This window comes from Dipodomys spectabilis, unplaced genomic scaffold (assembly GCF_019054845.1).
Source record: "Dipodomys spectabilis isolate Male_0828 unplaced genomic scaffold, ASM1905484v1 ptg000069l, whole genome shotgun sequence".
Taxonomy (NCBI): Eukaryota; Metazoa; Chordata; class Mammalia; order Rodentia; family Heteromyidae; genus Dipodomys; species Dipodomys spectabilis.
Window position 1 is genome coordinate 7,522,228 of NW_024870746.1, and position 17,939 is coordinate 7,540,166.

At 44.3% G+C, this 17,939-nt stretch overlaps 2 protein-coding genes and 1 non-coding gene across 4 annotated transcripts; 1 reads left to right on the forward strand and 2 right to left on the reverse strand.

Moving 5' to 3' along the window:
• Positions 1-763: 763 nt before the first annotated feature.
• Positions 764-835, reverse strand: Trnam-cau. Its single transcript has one exon. It is a non-coding gene; the product is annotated as a tRNA-Met (tRNA).
• Positions 836-1,040: 205 nt separating this feature from the next.
• Ilf2 (interleukin enhancer binding factor 2) lies at positions 1,041-10,911 on the forward strand. 2 transcript variants are annotated; one of them, XM_042681618.1, is made up of 14 exons: positions 1,041-1,139; positions 1,762-1,821; positions 2,164-2,206; positions 3,372-3,476; positions 4,684-4,761; positions 5,048-5,150; positions 6,357-6,422; positions 7,126-7,242; positions 7,910-7,988; positions 8,608-8,695; positions 9,960-10,021; positions 10,094-10,208; positions 10,396-10,486; positions 10,636-10,911. In XM_042681618.1, exons 1-14 carry the CDS (start codon positions 1,135-1,137, stop codon positions 10,794-10,796), a joined length of 1,173 nt encoding a protein of 390 aa, XP_042537552.1. In that variant the 5' UTR covers positions 1,041-1,134; the 3' UTR covers positions 10,797-10,911. The 2 variants fall into 2 exon arrangements, with proteins under 2 accessions (XP_042537552.1, XP_042537551.1); XM_042681617.1 differs by having other exon boundaries at positions 9,960-10,208; positions 10,636-10,887.
• A 900-nt stretch (positions 10,912-11,811) lies between these two features.
• On the reverse strand, positions 11,812-13,823 carry Snapin (SNAP associated protein). The gene is made up of 4 exons (XM_042681625.1): positions 13,639-13,823; positions 13,277-13,323; positions 12,893-13,011; positions 11,812-12,388 (listed from the first exon to the last, which is right to left on the reverse strand). Exons 1-4 carry the CDS (start codon positions 13,779-13,781, stop codon positions 12,287-12,289), a joined length of 411 nt encoding a protein of 136 aa, XP_042537559.1. The 5' UTR covers positions 13,782-13,823; the 3' UTR covers positions 11,812-12,286.
• Positions 13,824-17,939: the final 4,116 nt, after the last annotated feature.

Sequence of the window (17,939 nt, forward strand, 5' to 3'; positions counted from 1 at the left end):
CTTCAAACTTTAACCCAAAGATCTCAGTTTCCAGAGTAAATGGGATTACAGGCTGGAGCCTCCTCCTCTCCTTCCTCCTCCTCTCCCCCTCCCCCTCCTTTTCTGTATTGGGGTTCGAGCTTAAGGTTTGGAGTTTACTAGGAAGGTGTTCTACTGCTGGAGCCATGCCTCCATCCCACGATTGCTTACATTAGTTATGCGAGGGAGAGTTTCACAGGACTTTCCTCACATGTATGCAATGCATCGGCTTCAAACTCACCCCCTCCATCTCCCTTTCTTCTTTCCCCTCTTCTGCCACATTCTTACCCGCTCCATTCCCGCTGGTACCCTCAATAGTGCTTGTATTACTTTCCTGTAACTCATTTTTTAGTATGCATTAATTTCACCGAGGGGGCTCACCATGGCATTTCAGATGTAATTATATTACATTTTAACCCGAAAAAATACTGCTTTCAATTTACCTGCTCCCAACTCTCTATTTATCATCAACTTTCACTGAAATTCCTTATTCCATCTTCATGTATTTCTGAATTATGCACCATCCATTCTTTTTCCCTCTTTTTTTTTTCTGCTCCCTCTCATCTCTCTAAACAGTTCAGTAGCTAGTCATATTCTACTTACATATCCACGCATTAACACGTTTACGCATATGTACGTACCAAGGCTGCAGTTCAGAAGGGTGGAAAGAAAATTAGTATTCACTGGAGAAGTGTAAATTGTTCACATTTAATCTGAAAATGGGAAAGGAAGAAAAGACGTACGCTAGCAGAGGATGGTTTCGATCCATCGACCTCTGGGTTATGGGCCCAGCACGCTCCCGCTGCGCCACTCTGCTACCCAGGCGCTTTCTTCTTTGTGATTCCTATAGAAGGTTCTCAACACGGTGGTGGTTCTGACCTTATAACCAAGCGCCATCTAGTAACTGGTCGAACAATTTACGTCATTACGGTTAAACCCGCTGCCGTGCTGTTATTGGCCGGTTTCTGACACAGTAGGCGTTTTTATTGGCTCAAGGTGGGAGCCAATCGCGCCGGGTTTTGTTGGGACACGCCGGCAAGTCGCCTCTCCAGTAGTCTGGTCCTGCTAAGAAAGAGGCGGTTGGTACGGTCTCCATTGTTCAGGAGTGAGGGCGCCATGAGGTAAGTGGACTGAGGTGCGCCGGAGGCGTCTCCAAAAATGGAAAGGAATCGTAAGGCCGAGGACTGAGGATCTAGCGGCTGGCCCCAAACCTGGAAACTTCTGGCCTGTAGTTGGGAGGCCGGCGCTGGCGGGGCACCGGCCTGGGACGGGTTGGGGCCCAGCCGTGAGGAGGCGGGGCGGGTTCGACTCCTGGGTCTGCGGAGTTGGGATGAGGGGGCATCCTGAGGAGCACCCTTTGAGACTGAGAAGGCCAGAACATGGCGCATTCTTCCCCTGCTTGATGTTGGCGAGATAAAAAAAAAGTTACACCGCGTTAGTGTATAAATGGGAAGGAAGTTCTTTAGTCTCTGAGCGGTAGGATTGGTGTGCTCAGGGGTATCGGTTACTTCTTGGGTGGCCTCTCTCTGAACCCAGTCACTACTTGGTGAGTTTGCGAATAAATCCTGAATTAGGATGTCCTGGGAGAGGATCTGGCCCAGCTTGGAGTGGGAGATCTGAGCAGTGGCGTCCCCTCTCCAGTAGAGAAGTTAAGAGTGATGGTGGTTAGCCAACTTGAAATGTTATGCCAGGTATGGTGGCGATTACTTTCCTCAGGTCAAAATAAAATCTTTGCGTTTCTAGGGGTGACAGAGGCCGGGGTCGTGGCGGGCGCTTTGGTTCCCGAGGAGGCCCAGGAGGCGGGTGAGTGCTTCTCTCTCTCTCTCTCCCTCCCTCCCTCTCTCTCTCTCTCCCTCCCTCCCTCTCTCTCCCCTCCCCCCCTTTCCTTTCCTTTCTTTGCATCTTGTACTGGTTAGTTTCAGTCTGAGAACATTGGGAGTGGCCTATGTTACTTGACTTTGTGAATCCAAGTATGATTTAGAAACATTTATCAGCTAAATTTATCTCCTGCTAAATTAGACTCCCTTTGCTATGAAAATAGAGTAGTACTTTATTCTGAAGACAGACATGTTTCCAAAGTTGCTGGTGCATTGTATACAGCTCACTTGATGTCTGGTGAATAATTTTGACTTTTTTATATTTTAGGTTCAGGCCCTTTGTGCCACATATCCCATTTGATTTCTATTTGGTGAGTACCTTGGGTTAGTATGTATGAATTCACTGGCCACTGTTTATCTAGTGATGACCGCTTTATCAAGTCAAAGGGTAGTTGGAGTTGGAAAAGGGATTTGTGAATGGAATTAGGGTTTAAATTTTTTGTTGTTGTCTAGTTTTGGTGCTGAGGATTGCATGAGTGCTTTGAGCATGCTAAGCACGTGCTCTACCACTAAGGTACACTTCCAGCTCCTAATTCTAATTTTATCTTTAACATATATTGTATACACATTGGGGTTCAGTGAATATACACACACACACACAAGCATGTATCCATCTGATCAAATTCAAGCTTTCTTTGTCCACCCACCTTCCAAAGAGTTATTGTGAATGAACTGTGTTGCATTATATGTGAAAATAATGTAGGCAGGGTAGAAGACATAATTCCTTGGCTACATGATTTGTAATCTTTGTTCTCGACAATTAGTTGTATCTCTGCCTACCTTTTCATGTAAAGGTAATGAGAGCTTTAATTATGATTCTTCTTGTAGCTTGTATCCTTGTTGAACATTGTGTGTGTGTGTGTGTGTGTGTGTGTGGTTGTGAGGCTTGAACTCTCTGGGCCTGGGTGCTGTCCCTCAGCTCTTCAGCTCAAGGCTAGTGCTCTACCACTTGAGCCACAGCACCAAGTCTGGTTTTCAGAGTCGTTTATTGGAGATAAGAGTCATAGACTTTCCTGTCTGAACTTGGTTTGAACCATTATCCTCAGATCTCAGGCTCCTGAGTAGCTAGGATTACAGGTGTAAGCCACCAGTGCCCAGCCTTGTTGAACATCTTAAGGTATAAAACCAGCTACTCTAGAGTTTTCTTTTTTTTTGTTGGTCGTGGGGCTTGAACTCTGGGCTTGGGCGCTGCCCCTGTGCTCTTCAGCTCAAGGTGAGTGCTGTACCACTTGTGCCACAGCGCCACTTCCGGTTTTCTAGTGGTTTATTGGAGATAAGAGTCTCACAGACTTTCCTGCCCAGGCTGGCTTTGAACCCAGATCCTTAGATCTCAGCCTCCAAAGTAGCTAGGATTACAAGCGTGAGCCACTGGCGCCTGGCTACTGTAGAGTTTTCTGTTTTAAATTTTCTTCAGTTGTAGCAGGAAAAAAAAAAATCTCCTGTATATTATTTTGGTAAATAGTATTTCTTATTTAGTGTGAAATGGCCTTTCCTCGGGTGAAGCCAGCACCTGATGAAACTTCCTTCAGTGAAGCCTTGCTGAAGAGGAATCAGGACCTTGCTCCCAATTCTGCTGAACAGGTATCTTTTTTTAGCTTCTGTCTGAGATTATGCTAAGAAAGTTTCTGGGTTTTTTTGTTTGTTTTGATGCTGGTCCTGGGGCTTGAGCTCAGGGCCTGGGTACTGTCTCTGAGCTTTTTACTCAAGGCTAGAGCTCTACCACTTGAGCAAGCTCCAGTTCTGGCTGTTGTGGTGAAATAAAAGTCTTAGGGACTTTTCCTGCCCAGGCTGGCTTCTGACCATGATCCTCAGATTTCACTCTCCTGAGTAACTAGGATTACAGGCATGAACCACTGGCATCAGGCTAGTTTTTAAAATTTTTTGGTGGTACTGATGTGAACTCAGGGTCTTGAGCCTACTAGTTAGTTGGTATATCAGTAAGAGATGCCTGAAAGTAAACCGTGAATATTAGTGAGGTTATTGATCTTTACTGAACTTCAGTGTTAGAGAGCTTGTCTAGAATGTCAGAGCCTTGGCTGTGATCCCCAGCAAGAATGGCAGATCTTAAACTCCACTCGGCATTTGTTTTCCTTTTTGTAGGTAGAGATAGAGCTGGAGATGAATGTATGAACAGATTATGCTTTTTTTTTGTTTTTGCTTTTTTGGTACCAGTCCTGGGGCTTGAACTCAGGTGTGGGTTCTGTCCTTGAGCTTTTTTGCTCAGGATTAGTGCTCTATCACTTGATCCATAGCTCCATTTCTGTCTTTTTGGTGGTTAGTTGGAGATAAGAGTCTTATAGACTTTCCTGCCTAGGCTAGCTTCAAACCATGATCTTCAGATCTCAGCCCAAGTAGTAGGATTACAGGTATGAACCACTGGCACCTTGCTCATGAATTCATATTTTTGGAGGGGAATCTAGTAATGCTGTCAAATAGTTGTTTTCTTCTGATATATTCAAGACCAGCAGTGTTGAACTGTTATCAAAGCCCTAAATTAGTATAACTTCTAGAGAAGTTGCATTTAATTATTATTATTTTTGTTGGTTGTGGAGCTAGAACTTGGCTTGGGCGCTATCCCTCAACTCTTCAGTGCAAGGTGGGCACTCTACCACTTGAGCCACAGTGCCATTTCTGATTTTCTAGTGGTTTATTGGAGATGAGTCTAACGGAAGGAGACTTTCCTTCCCAGGCTGGCTTTGAACTGTGATCCTCAGATCTCAGCCTCCTGAATAGCTAGGATTACAGGCTTGCATTTAATTTTTTATCTTTGCTTCATGTGTTTTTTCAGGCCTCTATCCTTTCTCTGGTGACAAAGATAAACAATGTGATCGACAATCTAATTGTAGCTCCAGGGACATTTGAAGTGGTGAGTTTTTTTGATGATACAGTACTAAGAAAGGGCATCCTTGGTAATATGGAAGCTTTCTTGGCCTCTGATAACTTTTCAGTTATCTTTTATTGGAATCCAAGTCCAAAAGTATAGTAAGATTCTGAACAAAATCTTTATCACTGTTATAATAGGCTTTTGATTGTTTCATTGTTGCTACTTCCAGATCTGAGTAATTAAAAGCAGTGTTGATAAGAGTTCTGAGAAAAATAACACACTTTTGTTCTTCTAATTCTTTTCCTGAAATGAATCCTGTTTCCAACAGCAAATTGAAGAAGTCCGACAGGTAGGATCATACAAAAAGGGAACAATGACTACAGGACACAATGTGGCTGACTTAGTGGTAATACTGAAGATTCTGCCAACATGTGAGTTTTCCTTCCTATGTCTTTCTTTTTTTCTCTCCTTCCCCCACCCCCTCCCAGGGCTATGTGCATGTTAGGCAGGCACTCTGCCACTCCCCAGCCCATCTTTCTGACCATTAAATGGGACACAAGTGGGTTTGAGGTCTAAGAAACTTATATAGCCCAGACTTTTGTGAAAAGGTATGTTTGAAAGACAATGTGTTGAGGTGATAAGGAACAAAAACTCTGTAATGTATACTTTAAAGAATGTATATCCTAAGGTACTGTAGTGGATTGTGTTTCTCAACTGGAGGTGATTTTGCTCCCCATAGGATACTTGGCAGTGTTGAGACATCTTTGGTTAAGTCTTAACTAGGGGGTGCTACTGGCATGAAAAGGCCGTAGAAGCTGTGCGCCGGTGGCTCATAACCTGTAAACTTAGCTACTTAGGAGGCTGAGATCTAAGGGTCACAGTTCCAAGCCAGCCTGGGCAGAAAAGTCCCCGTGAGACTCTTATCTCCAATTAACCACTCACACAAACTGGAAGTGGCACTGTAGCTCAAAGTGGTAGAGTGCTAGCAAAAGAGCTCAGGGACAGTATCTAGGCCCTAAGTTCAAGGCCCATAACTGCCCCCCCCCAAAAAAAAAAAAAAAAGTGATAGAAGTCAAGGGATAGGTTGGTATTGGTGGCTCATACCTGTAACTCTAGCTGAGGGAGGCTGAGATCTAAGAATCCTAGATTGAAGCCTAGGCAGGAAAGTTCATGAGACTTTTATCTCTAATTTACCACCAAATACCTAGAAATGGAGCTGTGGCTCAAGTGGTAGATTGTCAGCCTTGAGCAAAAAAGTTGAGACAGCACCCAGTTTCAAACACTGTCAGAGATATTGCTAAATATCCTACAGTATACAAGATACCTCTCATCTCTAATGAATTATCCAGCCTCCAATTCACGTTACTGACTTGAAATGTCAGGGTCTGGGTGTATAGATCAAATGGTAGAATTTGCCCTAGCATATGCAAAGGCCTTGAATTCAATCCTAGTACTGCAAAAAGAGAAAAAGAAGACATGAGGTTATCAGTCTCTTGAACCTCTGACCAGGATTTGTCCTTTCCTTATAATTTATTCTATTACATGCCTTTACTTCAGAAATGAGTATTTAGTTTAGAGATACATAGAAGTCTCTTCATAAATGGATTGTTATAACCTTCACTATGTTCTCTATCTAGTGGAAGCTGTTGCTGCCCTGGGAAATAAAGTTGTGGAAAGCCTACGAGCACAAGATCCTTCTGAAGGTTTGTGTTAACTGTTCAGTATCAGTGGAAGCTGGGTTGTATCATCGTGTACTTTGAACAAAGTCTAGTCAGGCTAGATTGAAGAGTAAATGCAGTTTTTTTGTAGAGGCTTCAAGTGGTCAGAATTGGCTTGGTTTCCTTTTTGTTGTTGTTGTTGGTTGTAGGTCTTGAACTCGGGGCCGGGGTGCTGTCCCTGAGCTCTTGTGCTCAAAGCTAGTGTTCTACCACTTTGAGGCTCAGCCTCACTTCTGGTGGTTAATTGGAGATAAAGAGTCTCATGGACTTACCTGCCTGGGTTAGCTTCAAACTGCTATCCTCAGATCTCAACCTCCTGAGTAGATAGGATTATAGATTTGAACCACCAGTACCTAGCAATTTGGTTTCCTTTGTAAAGTTTTGTATTCTATTAAATGCTTACTGAAGTTCTTATATTTCTGGGGATCAAACCCAGGGCCTCACATGTGCTGGGCAAGTATTTAACATTTAGCTATATTACCAGTTCTCATTTTTTAAAAGCCCAACATAAAAGAATATCAAAACCTGCTTGTAAAATAGGTATAGTGGGGCAGGAGGAACATTAGCTACTTATATAGTGAGACTTTCCTTCAGGAAAAAGAATCTGTTTTTCTCTACCCCTACTCTGGAGTAAAACTGGTGATTTAATGAAAATGTGAGGTAAAAGCTGGCTATTTTCTTCTTTCAGTTTTGACCATGCTGACCAATGAAACTGGCTTTGAAATCAGTTCTTCTGATGCCACAGTGAAAATTCTCATAACAACAGTGCCACCCAATCTCCGAAAACTGGACCCAGAGCTCCATTGTGAGTCTTTTTTCCACTGCTCACAAGAGGAAAATTTAAAACATAGTACTTTTCCTGTTACATTTACTTTAGCTGTTTGCTGTTCCACATGAAACTTTTTGGAAATTTAAATATTTTAAATTTGCCCTTAACTTGCTCATTCCCTGTAATTTAGAAGATTTACAAGTTTCCTAGTGAAATTTTCTTTTCTTTTTTGTGCCAGTACTGGGCTTGAACTTGGGGCTTTGTATTCTTGCTTGGACTCTTCACTCTGTTCTACCACTTGAGTCATGCCTCCAGTATGGCATTTTGGCAGTTAATTGGAGATAGTCTTCTGGATTGCTCGGGCTGGCTTCGAACCTCAGTCCTCAGATCTCAGCCTCCTGAGTAGTTAGGATTACAGGCGTGAGCCACTAGCGCCCAGCCCTGAAATTTTCAAAGATAGAATGGCCAAGAAACTGGTGGACTGCAGAAATATTTAAAGGGGATGTTGTAGGCTTTTGGAAAAGATAATGGATCTTGCATGCTTCTATATTTGTTTGGAGGAGAAGTAGCAAATTTTGGACAATTTTTAGATGGTTTAAAGAATTGCTCTTAGCCTACCTTCTTTCCAAGTTTTTGGACTGTGGCATTAAATTGCTTTCTTAATAGGAATGTTTTATTTTGGCCTGTCATACTTGTCTTCTAGTGGATATCAAGGTGTTGCAGAGTGCCTTAGCAGCCATCAGACATGCCCGCTGGTTTGAGGAAAATGCTTCTCAGTCCACGTGAGTCTCTCCCTGATCACTGGTATGAAGAAAACCTTTCTGAGCCTTGGCGCTGGTGGCTCATGTCTGCAATCCTAGCTACTTAGGAGGCTGAGACCTAGAGGATCAAGGTTCGAAGTCAGCCTGACCAGAAGTCTGAGACTCCATCTCCAATTAACTAGCAAAATGCTGGACTAGAGGCGTGGCTCAAGTGGTATAACAACAGCTATGTGTGAAAAGCTGAGCAAGAACATGTGGCCCTTAGTTCAAGCCCTGGTATACTGGCACCAAAAAAAAGAAAAGGAAAGAAAAAGGAAACCTTCTTGAATGGGTTTGGTAGTACATGCCTGTAATTCTAGCACTGTAGAGATGGAAGCTGAAGGATGTCATAGAGACTATCCTGGGCTACATAGTGAGTTCCAGGATACACAAGACCCTGTGTCAAAGAACAAAAAAAAAGATAACCTTTGTAACTGAAGTGAATTGCAGGATGCACCCATACTCCACTGAAAGAACTGTTTTGGCTGTGATTCACATTAAGATTGAAAGAGGATGTGTAATTCTGTAAATAGTTTCAACTCTGGCTCAATGTGGAAATACATGATATTCTTTTTATTTTTTGTGTCTCTCCTTTATTCAGAGTTAAAGTTCTCATCAGACTGCTAAAGGACTTAAGGATTCGTTTTCCTGGTTTTGAGCCCCTCACACCCTGGATTCTTGACCTACTTGTAAGTAAAGAACAATTGGAGTTCCTCTCAGCCTGTTGACAGTAATTACCCTGAAACCTACCTCAAGTTGGAGAAGCTTAATAGCAATTCTGACATGCATTGGTGATAACATGTCTATAATCCTAACACTCTGATGTAGGGGCATTTCAAGTATGAGGCTGGACTGGGCTGTACAGGGAAGACCCTGTGTCAAAAAACTAGTAAAAAAAAGAAACCTAGAGCTGGGTGCTGGTGGCCCAAGCTGGTGGCCCTGTTTCTTCAGGAGGCTGGCTGTGTTCTGAGGATCATTCTTTGAAGTCAGCTGTGGCAGCAAAGGCTGAGACTTTTTTTTTTTTTTGCCACTTCTGACTTTTTCTGTGTATGTGGTACTGTGGGGTCAAACCCAGGGCTTCATGCATGCTAGGCAAGCACTCTACCACTAAGCCATTGAGTAAGACTCTTAATCTTCAATTAACCAGCAGAAAACTGGAAGTAGAGCAGTGGCTCAAGTGGTAGAGCACCGGCCTTGAGTGGAAAAGCCTAGACAGTGTCTAGGACCTGAGTTTAAGCTCCTGCCCCATTACCAACAGAAAAAAGAACTTTGAAGCTGTTGCGTAGTACTGCACATCTGTAGTATTAGCACTTGGGAGGCAAAAAGCAGGAGGCTTGATTTTTATTTTTTTTGTGCCTGTCCTGGGGCTTGAACTCAGGGCGTGGATGCTATACTTGAGCTTTTGTGCTCAAGACTAGCCCTTTATCACTTGAGCCACAGTCCATTCCTGGCTTTTTTGGAAATTTCCTGTCTAGGCTAGCATCCAACTGCTGTCCTCAGATCTCAGCCTTCTGGGTGACATAAATCAGCACGCAGGAGCTTAACAATTTTGAGTCCAACCTGTAGTACACAGAGTAAGGCTCTGAATCAGAAAAACAATATACAACAAACCCTAATTCAAGGCCAGCCTACGCTATAGCAAGACTCTGTCTCAACTCCCTCCTCCCCAAGACAAAAGGCAATTTGGTAGATAACCCAATAAAAAATTCAAAATTATTACTTCAGTAGGAGTTTGTTATATGAATAATTGAGTGGTAGTACCTATTAATTTCACTGCTATAACTTTTTTACTGTGATGATAGATGACTGAGCAGCCATTTCAGGATTCCTGGAGAATTGTGGAAATTTTGGCTAGACCTTAATGGCTAATTTTCCTTAATGGTTGTATGGTTTGTTTGAAGATATACAATTGCCATTTTGGTTGTATACCTACCAGACTTAATTCTTTTCCAGGGGCACTATGCTGTGATGAATAACCCCACCAGGCAGCCTTTGGCCCTAAATGTGGCATACAGGTACAGCCAGTTTCTTCAGATTTGGATTATTAGCTGTTTTGTGCACTTTGTAAATACCTTTCTGTGTTTCAGGCGTTGCTTGCAGATTCTGGCTGCAGGACTGTTCCTGCCAGGTTCAGTGGGTATCACTGACCCCTGTGAGAGTGGCAACTTCAGAGTGCACACAGTCATGACCCTGGAACAGCAGGTATGACAGCTATGAAATGGTGCATTTTGCCCCACTTTCAAATACTCTTGGTCTTAAGAGGATCAGAATCTTGGAATTCTGAAGTACTTAAGGACCTGGGATTGAAAGTAGTCTCAGTTTTCACACTTTTGTTAGTCAAATACAACTTTGATCCTCTTTGCCAAGTTATCATTTTGCTCTTCTTTAGGACATGGTCTGCTATACAGCTCAGACTCTCGTTCGAATCCTCTCACATGGTGGTTTTAGGAAGATCCTTGGCCAGGAGGGTGATGCCAGCTGTGAGTGCTTCCTGTGGGGTAGATTAGGGGTTTCTTAGGGGACTCTGGTTTACAGACAGTTCTTACTCCTCAAACGTCTTAGGATTTCTACTGTGTATATCATACTTTGTTGGGCTGTTTGTCTGATACTACCTTCTTTCGCCTCCTAGATCTTGCTTCTGAAATATCTACTTGGGATGGAGTGATAGTGACACCTTCAGAAAAGGCTTATGAGAAGCCACCAGAGAAGAAGGAAGGTGAGGAAGAGGAGGAAAATACAGAAGAACCACCTCAAGGGGAGGAAGAGGAAAGCATGGAGACTCAGGAGTGACCTTCCCTTCACACTCTTCTAATTCAAGAAGACTGGAGCCTAACTTTCCTGCTACTGGGTTTTATGTGGTGGCTTTTCTATGGGATAGGGAGATGGCATGAAGGAAAATAAACTGTACAGAAAGATAGGTCATTCCTTTGTTTTGATACTGGCTTAGCAGCCAGAAATCTCCCATTTATGACCCATGCCACTCATCATAATAAAGCAGGTTACCAACATTTCTTACTGCTCTAGAATCCTAATTCCCCCAAACCTCTCAACTAGTACTTTGTTGTTGAAATGTTGTGAACTGTTAAGTGGAATTTTTTTCTAAGAAAAACGATTAAAGTACTTCCTAGTAGGGCTTCTGGTCTTGTGATGACTTTTTTCTTTGTCTTTCTATAGTCTTTGAGAATTATACTTAGTCTTTTACTATTTACATTAAGAACACAATCTCAAGCTAGCTGAATTAAATATAGACTTCTGCCTTAAGGGATTTGGGAGACCCTTTAATTACTGGAAGTTCTGCAATGTTTATAGAAGGCTGAGAGATGCATCAATATGGAAAGCTAGGAGGTAGGTAGCAGGTCACATTTTCCTATGGAAACTATGAGTATTTGTTTACTATGAACTGTTACTCATTTCTGATATGCTACAAAAGAGATTCCCTTCAGTTGCCAACAAACATTTACAGCTTGTACAATGACTAGGCCAAAAGCTTAGTATTCTTGTTGTGGGGATACAGTATATTTTTTTGTGCCTGTACTGGGGCTTGAACTCGGGGTCTTGTGCTCTTGCTCAAGAGCTTTCTTTTTTGCTCAAGAGCTGGCACCCTACTAATTGAATCAATACTTCAGAATTGGAGACGAGTCTCTTTGGTTGTGTGCCTGAGTTGCCTCCAAACTGATCCTCAGATCTCAGCCTTCTAAGTAGCTATGATTAACAGGCGGGTACCAGTGAGCTGCTGGTGCCTAGCCAAAGAATCTTGAAATAAGTACAGACTCTTGGACCCCTTCCACATATCAGTAAACTAGAATACTATATTTAAACATTTATTGAATTAAATGGTCCTAACAATACTGCTATATTCAAGCCAGTGCAATCAACAGAAGGTGGACCTATGTTATTTACCTTGACTCTTGACTGTCTTCACTAAACAAAAGAAATCACAGGTAAAGGATATGCTGCCCAAGTCCAAGGAACAAGGCATGTTAACAAAAGACGCTCTAGTCTGGTTAACTATAGGCATGTAAAAAGGTGAATAGCTTTCTTAAAAACGTAAAGATTCATTTTTGGAAGGAAGCAAGAACTAATATAGTCCTTTCAGATCCTGAGTCCTACTATACAGAGGGTTCTTAGGATCACTACATAAGTACTTCAAAAGAAACCAGAATTGCCTTTCTGGTATCTCAAGATCAATAGGTATTGTTTCCTGGAATCTTCTTCATGTCTTGAAACAAGGCAGCTGGGAAACAGTACTTGTGCTACTTGGGTCACAGCCCCACCTTCTGTTACTTGCTTGGGGAACTAGGAGGATAAACTCCTGAATCCAGCATTGCCCTCCTGCGGGCAGTTTCCTTGGCAACATTGTGGTTTAGCCGCCTCAGCCGTTCCTACAAGACAGGAAGATTTTGATTCTAGTAACTGCTGTGAATGGCTTTAACATTTAGTCAACCAGATGCTGAGAAGTATCTTGGATTTGGTCTGTCTAAGAATGTCATAGGTAAATATGTAAAATGACAGCAAATTGAGAATTGAGAATCTATCAACTAAGTCCTCTTTTCCAATATTGAATGCTTGCCTAGCAAGCATTAAGTCCTAGATTCAAGTCCCAAGTACTGCAAAGAATTTTTTGAGGTGATTTAAAAACTGGTTATAAAGCAGAGCAAAGAATCACAGTTCTTCAGATATTTCTATTTTGGTGGGCAATAGAGTTTGAACTAAGGGCCTCATGCTTGGAAGGCTAGCACTCTACCACTTGGACCATACGTCTAGCCTTGTATTTTTGCTGATTATTTTAGAGATGTGTACTTCTGAACTTTTCTGCTTAGGCTGGCCTTGAACTGGCAATCCTCTCAGTCTCCTGAGAAGCTAGGGTTACAGATGTGAGCCATTACCTGGGCATTCTGTAGAATGTTGTTGACCAAGACAACACGTCGTCTGGCATTAAGCAGCTTCTTAACATAGGGGTCGAGATCCAGGGCCACTTTCTGATCCTCATTGATGCGGCACAGTTCTGGGGATAGAAGGCACAGACTAAACATTTGCTGGCTCATCTCCTGTTCTTAGCAAGAGTAGGCCAATAATGGGATGACAGGCACTTGCGCCCTCTTGGGATAGAGACACCTTTCCTTCACTTTCTTTAATTGTCCTTCCTTCACGAAGAGTATTGGCAGCTCTGACGTTGTGGAAGTGACAGAGACACAGCCCAGAGGTTGGCAGAATAAAAAGGTCGTGAAAGCGATTTAGCGGATTTTTGGTATACAGGGATGCTCGCTTACCTGTAGCGAGATTATCAATTTGTTCCCGGAGCTCTACCTGGCTCTCTCTGCAAAGAGGTAAAAAGGCTTACAATGGTACTAGTTTTGCTGACCTAAGTACTGGGATGGGTCGGCCTCACAGGCCCCAGCTGGCAGCCCCACCCATTCTCCTTTCTTCGTTTAGGCAGTTTGCGTATTGGCGAACTGAAGTTTGAACTGAGGGCCTAGCGATTACCAGACAGGCTCTCCACCACCTGAACCACGCCCCCAGCCCTCATTTATTCCTCAGTCTCCACTAGAACTCACTAGATCTCCGCCTTTTGCGGCCCCGCCCTTACACGGCTAGCTCGCGAGGCCCCGCCCCCAGCCTTCTTCCCGAGCACCTGACCGCGTGGACGTGGGAGTCAAGTTGCTGTACAGCCGGCCGTAGAAACTCTAGAAGCCCCTCAGCAAAGAGGTCGCGGCCTGTGGGCCCCGCCACCGGGGTCCCTGCCCCGGACACAGTGGCGGAGGCAGATCCCGCCATGGCGAACTATCCAGCCGCCAAGAGCCTGCCGCGGAGGCCGCCGGGAACTGCAGCCTACCGAAGTGCGCCGCGAGAGGGCGCTCGGGAAATACGCATCCTTGAGACACTGGGATGGTTGGGAAATGGAGTTTCAAGAGTGCAGCGGAAAGGGCCTGGACGTAGAGCTTTCTGGGAGTTGTAGTTCTTTGGAGGCCTTGAAAGGCAGGGTGTGAGGGTGTGTGTGTGTGGGTGCACCAGCTTGAACTCAGGGCCTGAGCCTTTTTGAAAAAGGTTGACTCTCTACCACTTGAGCCACAGTTCCGCTTCTGGTTTTCTGGTGGTTAATTGGAGATAAAGAGTTTCCTACCCAGTCTGAGTACTAGGATTACAGGCGTGAGTCAAGACGCTGGGCTCCTCCAAAGAGTATTTATTTTTGCCATTCCTGGGGCTTGAATTTAGGGCCTGGGCACTGTCCCTGAGCTCCTTTTGCTCAAGGCTAGCGCTCTACCATTTGAACCACAGGGCCACTTCTGGCTTTCTGTTTATGTGGTACTGAGAAACTGAACCCAGGACTTCATGAATGCTAGGTAAGCACTCTACATAAGACACAGTCCCAGTCCCCAAAGACTATTTTTATTTTATTTTTTGTCGGTTGTGGGGCCTGAACTGTGGCATCCTGGATGCTGTCCCTCAGCTCTTCAGCTCAAGCTAAGTGCTCTACCACTTGAGCCACAGCACTACTAGCAGCTTTTTTTTGTTTATGTGGTGCTGAGGAATTGAACCCAGTGCATGCAAGGCAAACACTCTACCACTGAGCCACCTTCCTAGCCCCGAGTATTTTTAATGGCAGGAAATATGTAAACAAACTACATAACTACAAGTCTTTAAAAGGAATGATTTTGCCTGGCACCAGTGGTTTACGCCTGTAATCCTAGCTACTCAGGAGGCTTCAGAAGATCACGGTCAAAGCCAGCCCAAGTAGGAAAATCCGAGAGACTCTCATCTCCAATTAACCACCAGAAAACAGGAAGTGGCGCTGTAGCTCAAGTGAGGGAGCACTCGACTTGAGCTGAAGCTGGGGGACAGTGCCCAGGCCCAGAGTTCATGCCCACGACTGACCAAAAAAAGAAAAAAAAGGAATGAATTTAAGAATGAAATTCTGATACAGGCTAGAACATTAATGAAATTGGGGGACACTATATGAAATAAGCTTGAATGTGTAAGATGTACTTACAGAGGCCTAATGTACGGCAGGAGTTGGGTGTAGCTCAGTGGTAGGGACACTTGAATAGAATGAGTGGGGCCCTGCGTTGGAGTCTCAGCATTGGAGAAAATGTAGGCTGGGTTGAACAGGAGAGGAGAATAGAGTTTTGCTTATTATGAAGTCCCAGTATTGGAAAGATGAAAAAGCTTTGGAGATAGTGATTATTGTGCACAGTATTAATGTACTCAATGCCACTGAACTGTACACTTAAAATCAGTGAAAGTAAATTTTGTTCTATGTTCATAGTGAAAAATATTGAAACTCTATGTTGCCATGTTTTTTTCTTCCCTCAGAGATGGTTTCTTTTTTTTTTTTTTTTGTCGGTTGTGGGGCCTGAACTCTGGGCCTGGGCGCTGTCCCTCAGCTCTTCAGCTCAAGGCGAGCGCTCTACCACTTGAGCTACAGCGCCACTTCCATCTGAGATGGTTTCTTAGGTCATTCATTCAGAGTATGTGTTCTTAGGTGTTAATGTGCTTCAGTGGCTTCTAAATCCCTGGCACTTGTAGGACAAAATGATGCTGAAATACTCCCTGAGGATGAGCCAAAGGGTCCACAGAGATAAAGGGGACCATAATCTTCAGTAATGGAGGTAGATGTTATTTAATCACCAGAGAATGGTGGTCAGCAGAGCTGAGACCCAGCTGTGATTCTTAGTCTTGTACATTTAAAAAACATTGGGTTTCATTGTTCTCTCTGGTGATTTAAAGGTAAAACTCCCAAGAGGATCAGGACTTATTTTGGGACGAGTTAACATGAAAGGGGTAGCTAGGGGTAACTGCAACTTGCTTGTTAGCCCTTGGCAAGAGGAAGCCCAGGGGATAAAAGTGATGTCAGTGCAGAAAAGGATCCAAGCTTCTGAGGCCTCTATTAGGGAAAAGAGGCCTGAACTGGGAAAGGGCCTTGGAAGTTTATGGGTCAGTGTTTGGACAAGAAACCCAACTAGGGGCTGGGAAGGTGGCTCAGTGGTAGAGTGCTTGCCTTGCATGCATGAGGCCCTGGGTTCCATTCCAAAGCTGGAAGTGGCACTGTGGCTCAAGTGGTAGAGCACTAGCCTTGAACTGAAGAGCTGAGGGATAGTGCCCAGGCCCAGTCAGTTCAGGTCCCATGACTGACAAAAAAAAAGAAAGAAACCCAAGTCAAGCTAGTTTTCTTAGTTACATCTTCAAAGTAATTGTCTCTTAGAAAATAAAGCTAGAAGCCAGGTACTGGTGGCATGTGCCTGTAATCCTAGTTATACAGGAGGCTGAGATCTAAGAATTGTGATTGGAAGTTTGTCCAGGCAGGAAAGACCATGAGACTCCAGTTAATCATCAAAAAGCTGTACCTTAAGTGGTAGAGTTCCAGGCTTGAGTGAAAAAGCTGAGACAGCATCCACGCCCTAAGTTCAAGCCCCAGGAGAGGATGGGTAGAATTCATACCAAGTTCAGAGATCATGATTCTCCTAGAGGAGCACAGGGAATTCCCCTACCAGCTATTGGGCTCAATGTGCTTTTTTCTTTTGTTGGTTGTGAGGATTGAACTCTGTGCCTGGGTGCTGTCCCTCAGCTTTTCAGCTCAAGGCAAGCGCTCTACCACTTGAGCCACAGCACTACTTCTGTTTTTCTGGTGGTTCATTGGAGATGAGTCTCATGATTTTCCTGCCTGGGCTGGCTTCAAACCATGATCCCCACTACTCCTACTCAGCCTCCTGAATAGCTCAGATTATAGAAATGAACCACCAGCACCCAGGGTTCTGTGCTCCTTTGTTTGGGATTTCTTTTCCCCCATGAGATGGGACACACAAGCGAGATAGGAAAAGACAGCCCGGGTTACTACAGCCAATTCCTTTGCTGAGACTACCCCTTGATCACTATTTTTAGCATAAAAAGATTCCAGCCATCCTGCCTGTTCCTTGCTGGAATTGAAAACAGCAGTTGAGAGGTAAAATCCATTCTTGCACTCCAGCACTAGAAAAGTCAAATGGGGCTTATTGTCCAAGCTCAGTCCTCTGCTATTACCTATTGCCCATCTCCATCCCTTCCACTCCCTACAGTTTATGGTTCTAGGCAGCCCAATGGTAACTGGCATGGCTGGGGATGGGCTTTTTTTCTTTTTGGTTAGTTGTGGGGCCTGAACTCTGGGCCTGGGCGCTGTCCCTCAGCTCTTGAGCTCAAGGCTAGCACTCTACCACTTGAGTGTCAGCCACACTTCCAGCATTTTTCTGCTTATGTGGTGCTGAGGAATGGAACCCAGGGCCTCATGCATGCAAGGCAAGCACTCTACCACTGAGCCACCTTCCCAGCCGTTTTTTTTTTTTTTGGGTCCAGTTGTGGGGCCTGAACTCTGGGCCTGGGCACTGTCCCTCAGCTCTTCAGCTCAAGGCTAGCGTTCTACCACTTGAGTCATAGTGCCACTTCCAGCTTTTTTCTTTTTGCTTATGTGGTGCTGAGGAATCGAATCCAGGGCCTCAGGCATGCAAGGCAAGCGCTCTACCACTGAGCCACCTTCCCAGCCCCTGGGCTTTTTCTTTTCTTTGTCGGCCGTGGGGCTTGAACTCTGGGCCTGGGCGCTGTCCCTCAGCTCTTCAGCTCAAGGCGAGCGCTCTACCACTTGAGCTACAGCGCCACTTCCGGTTTTCTGGTGGTTTATTGGAGATAGGAGTCTCATGGTCTCTCCTGCCCGGGCTGGCTTTGAACCGCGATCCTCAGATCTCAGCCTCCTGAGTAGCTAGGATTACAGGCGTGAGCCACCAGCGCCCGGCTCCTGGGCTTTTTCTTAAGCAGCAGAAAGAAAACAATGCTGGGGTCCAAATGCCATCAGGCTTTAGTTTCTCATAGGCTGAACGTGTTGGCCTATTATTTTCAAGGATGAACAATCTTCCTGCAAAATTTAATCAAAGAGCAAAATTTTCATTTTCTCTTCTCCTCCTCAATTTT

Bases quoted from the DNA above. Each gene is read 5' to 3' on its own strand.
- Ilf2 (XM_042681617.1), top strand. The intron at 5,151-6,356 runs GTGAGTTTTCCT...TTCTCTATCTAG, and splicing joins ACTGAAGATTCTGCCAACAT to TGGAAGCTGTTGCTGCCCTG. The intron at 7,989-8,607 runs GTGAGTCTCTCC...TCCTTTATTCAG, and splicing joins GAAAATGCTTCTCAGTCCAC to AGTTAAAGTTCTCATCAGAC.
- Snapin (XM_042681625.1), bottom strand. From the start codon at position 13,781: ATGGCGGGATCTGCCTCCGCCACTGTGTCCGGGGCAGGGACCCCGGTG. The intron at 13,324-13,638 runs GTGCTCGGGAAG...ACCTCTTTGCAG, and splicing joins TCCCACGTCCACGCGGTCAG to AGAGAGCCAGGTAGAGCTCC. The intron at 12,389-12,892 runs GTAATGGCTCAC...CCTGTCTTGTAG, and splicing joins ACATTCTACAGAATGCCCAG to GAACGGCTGAGGCGGCTAAA.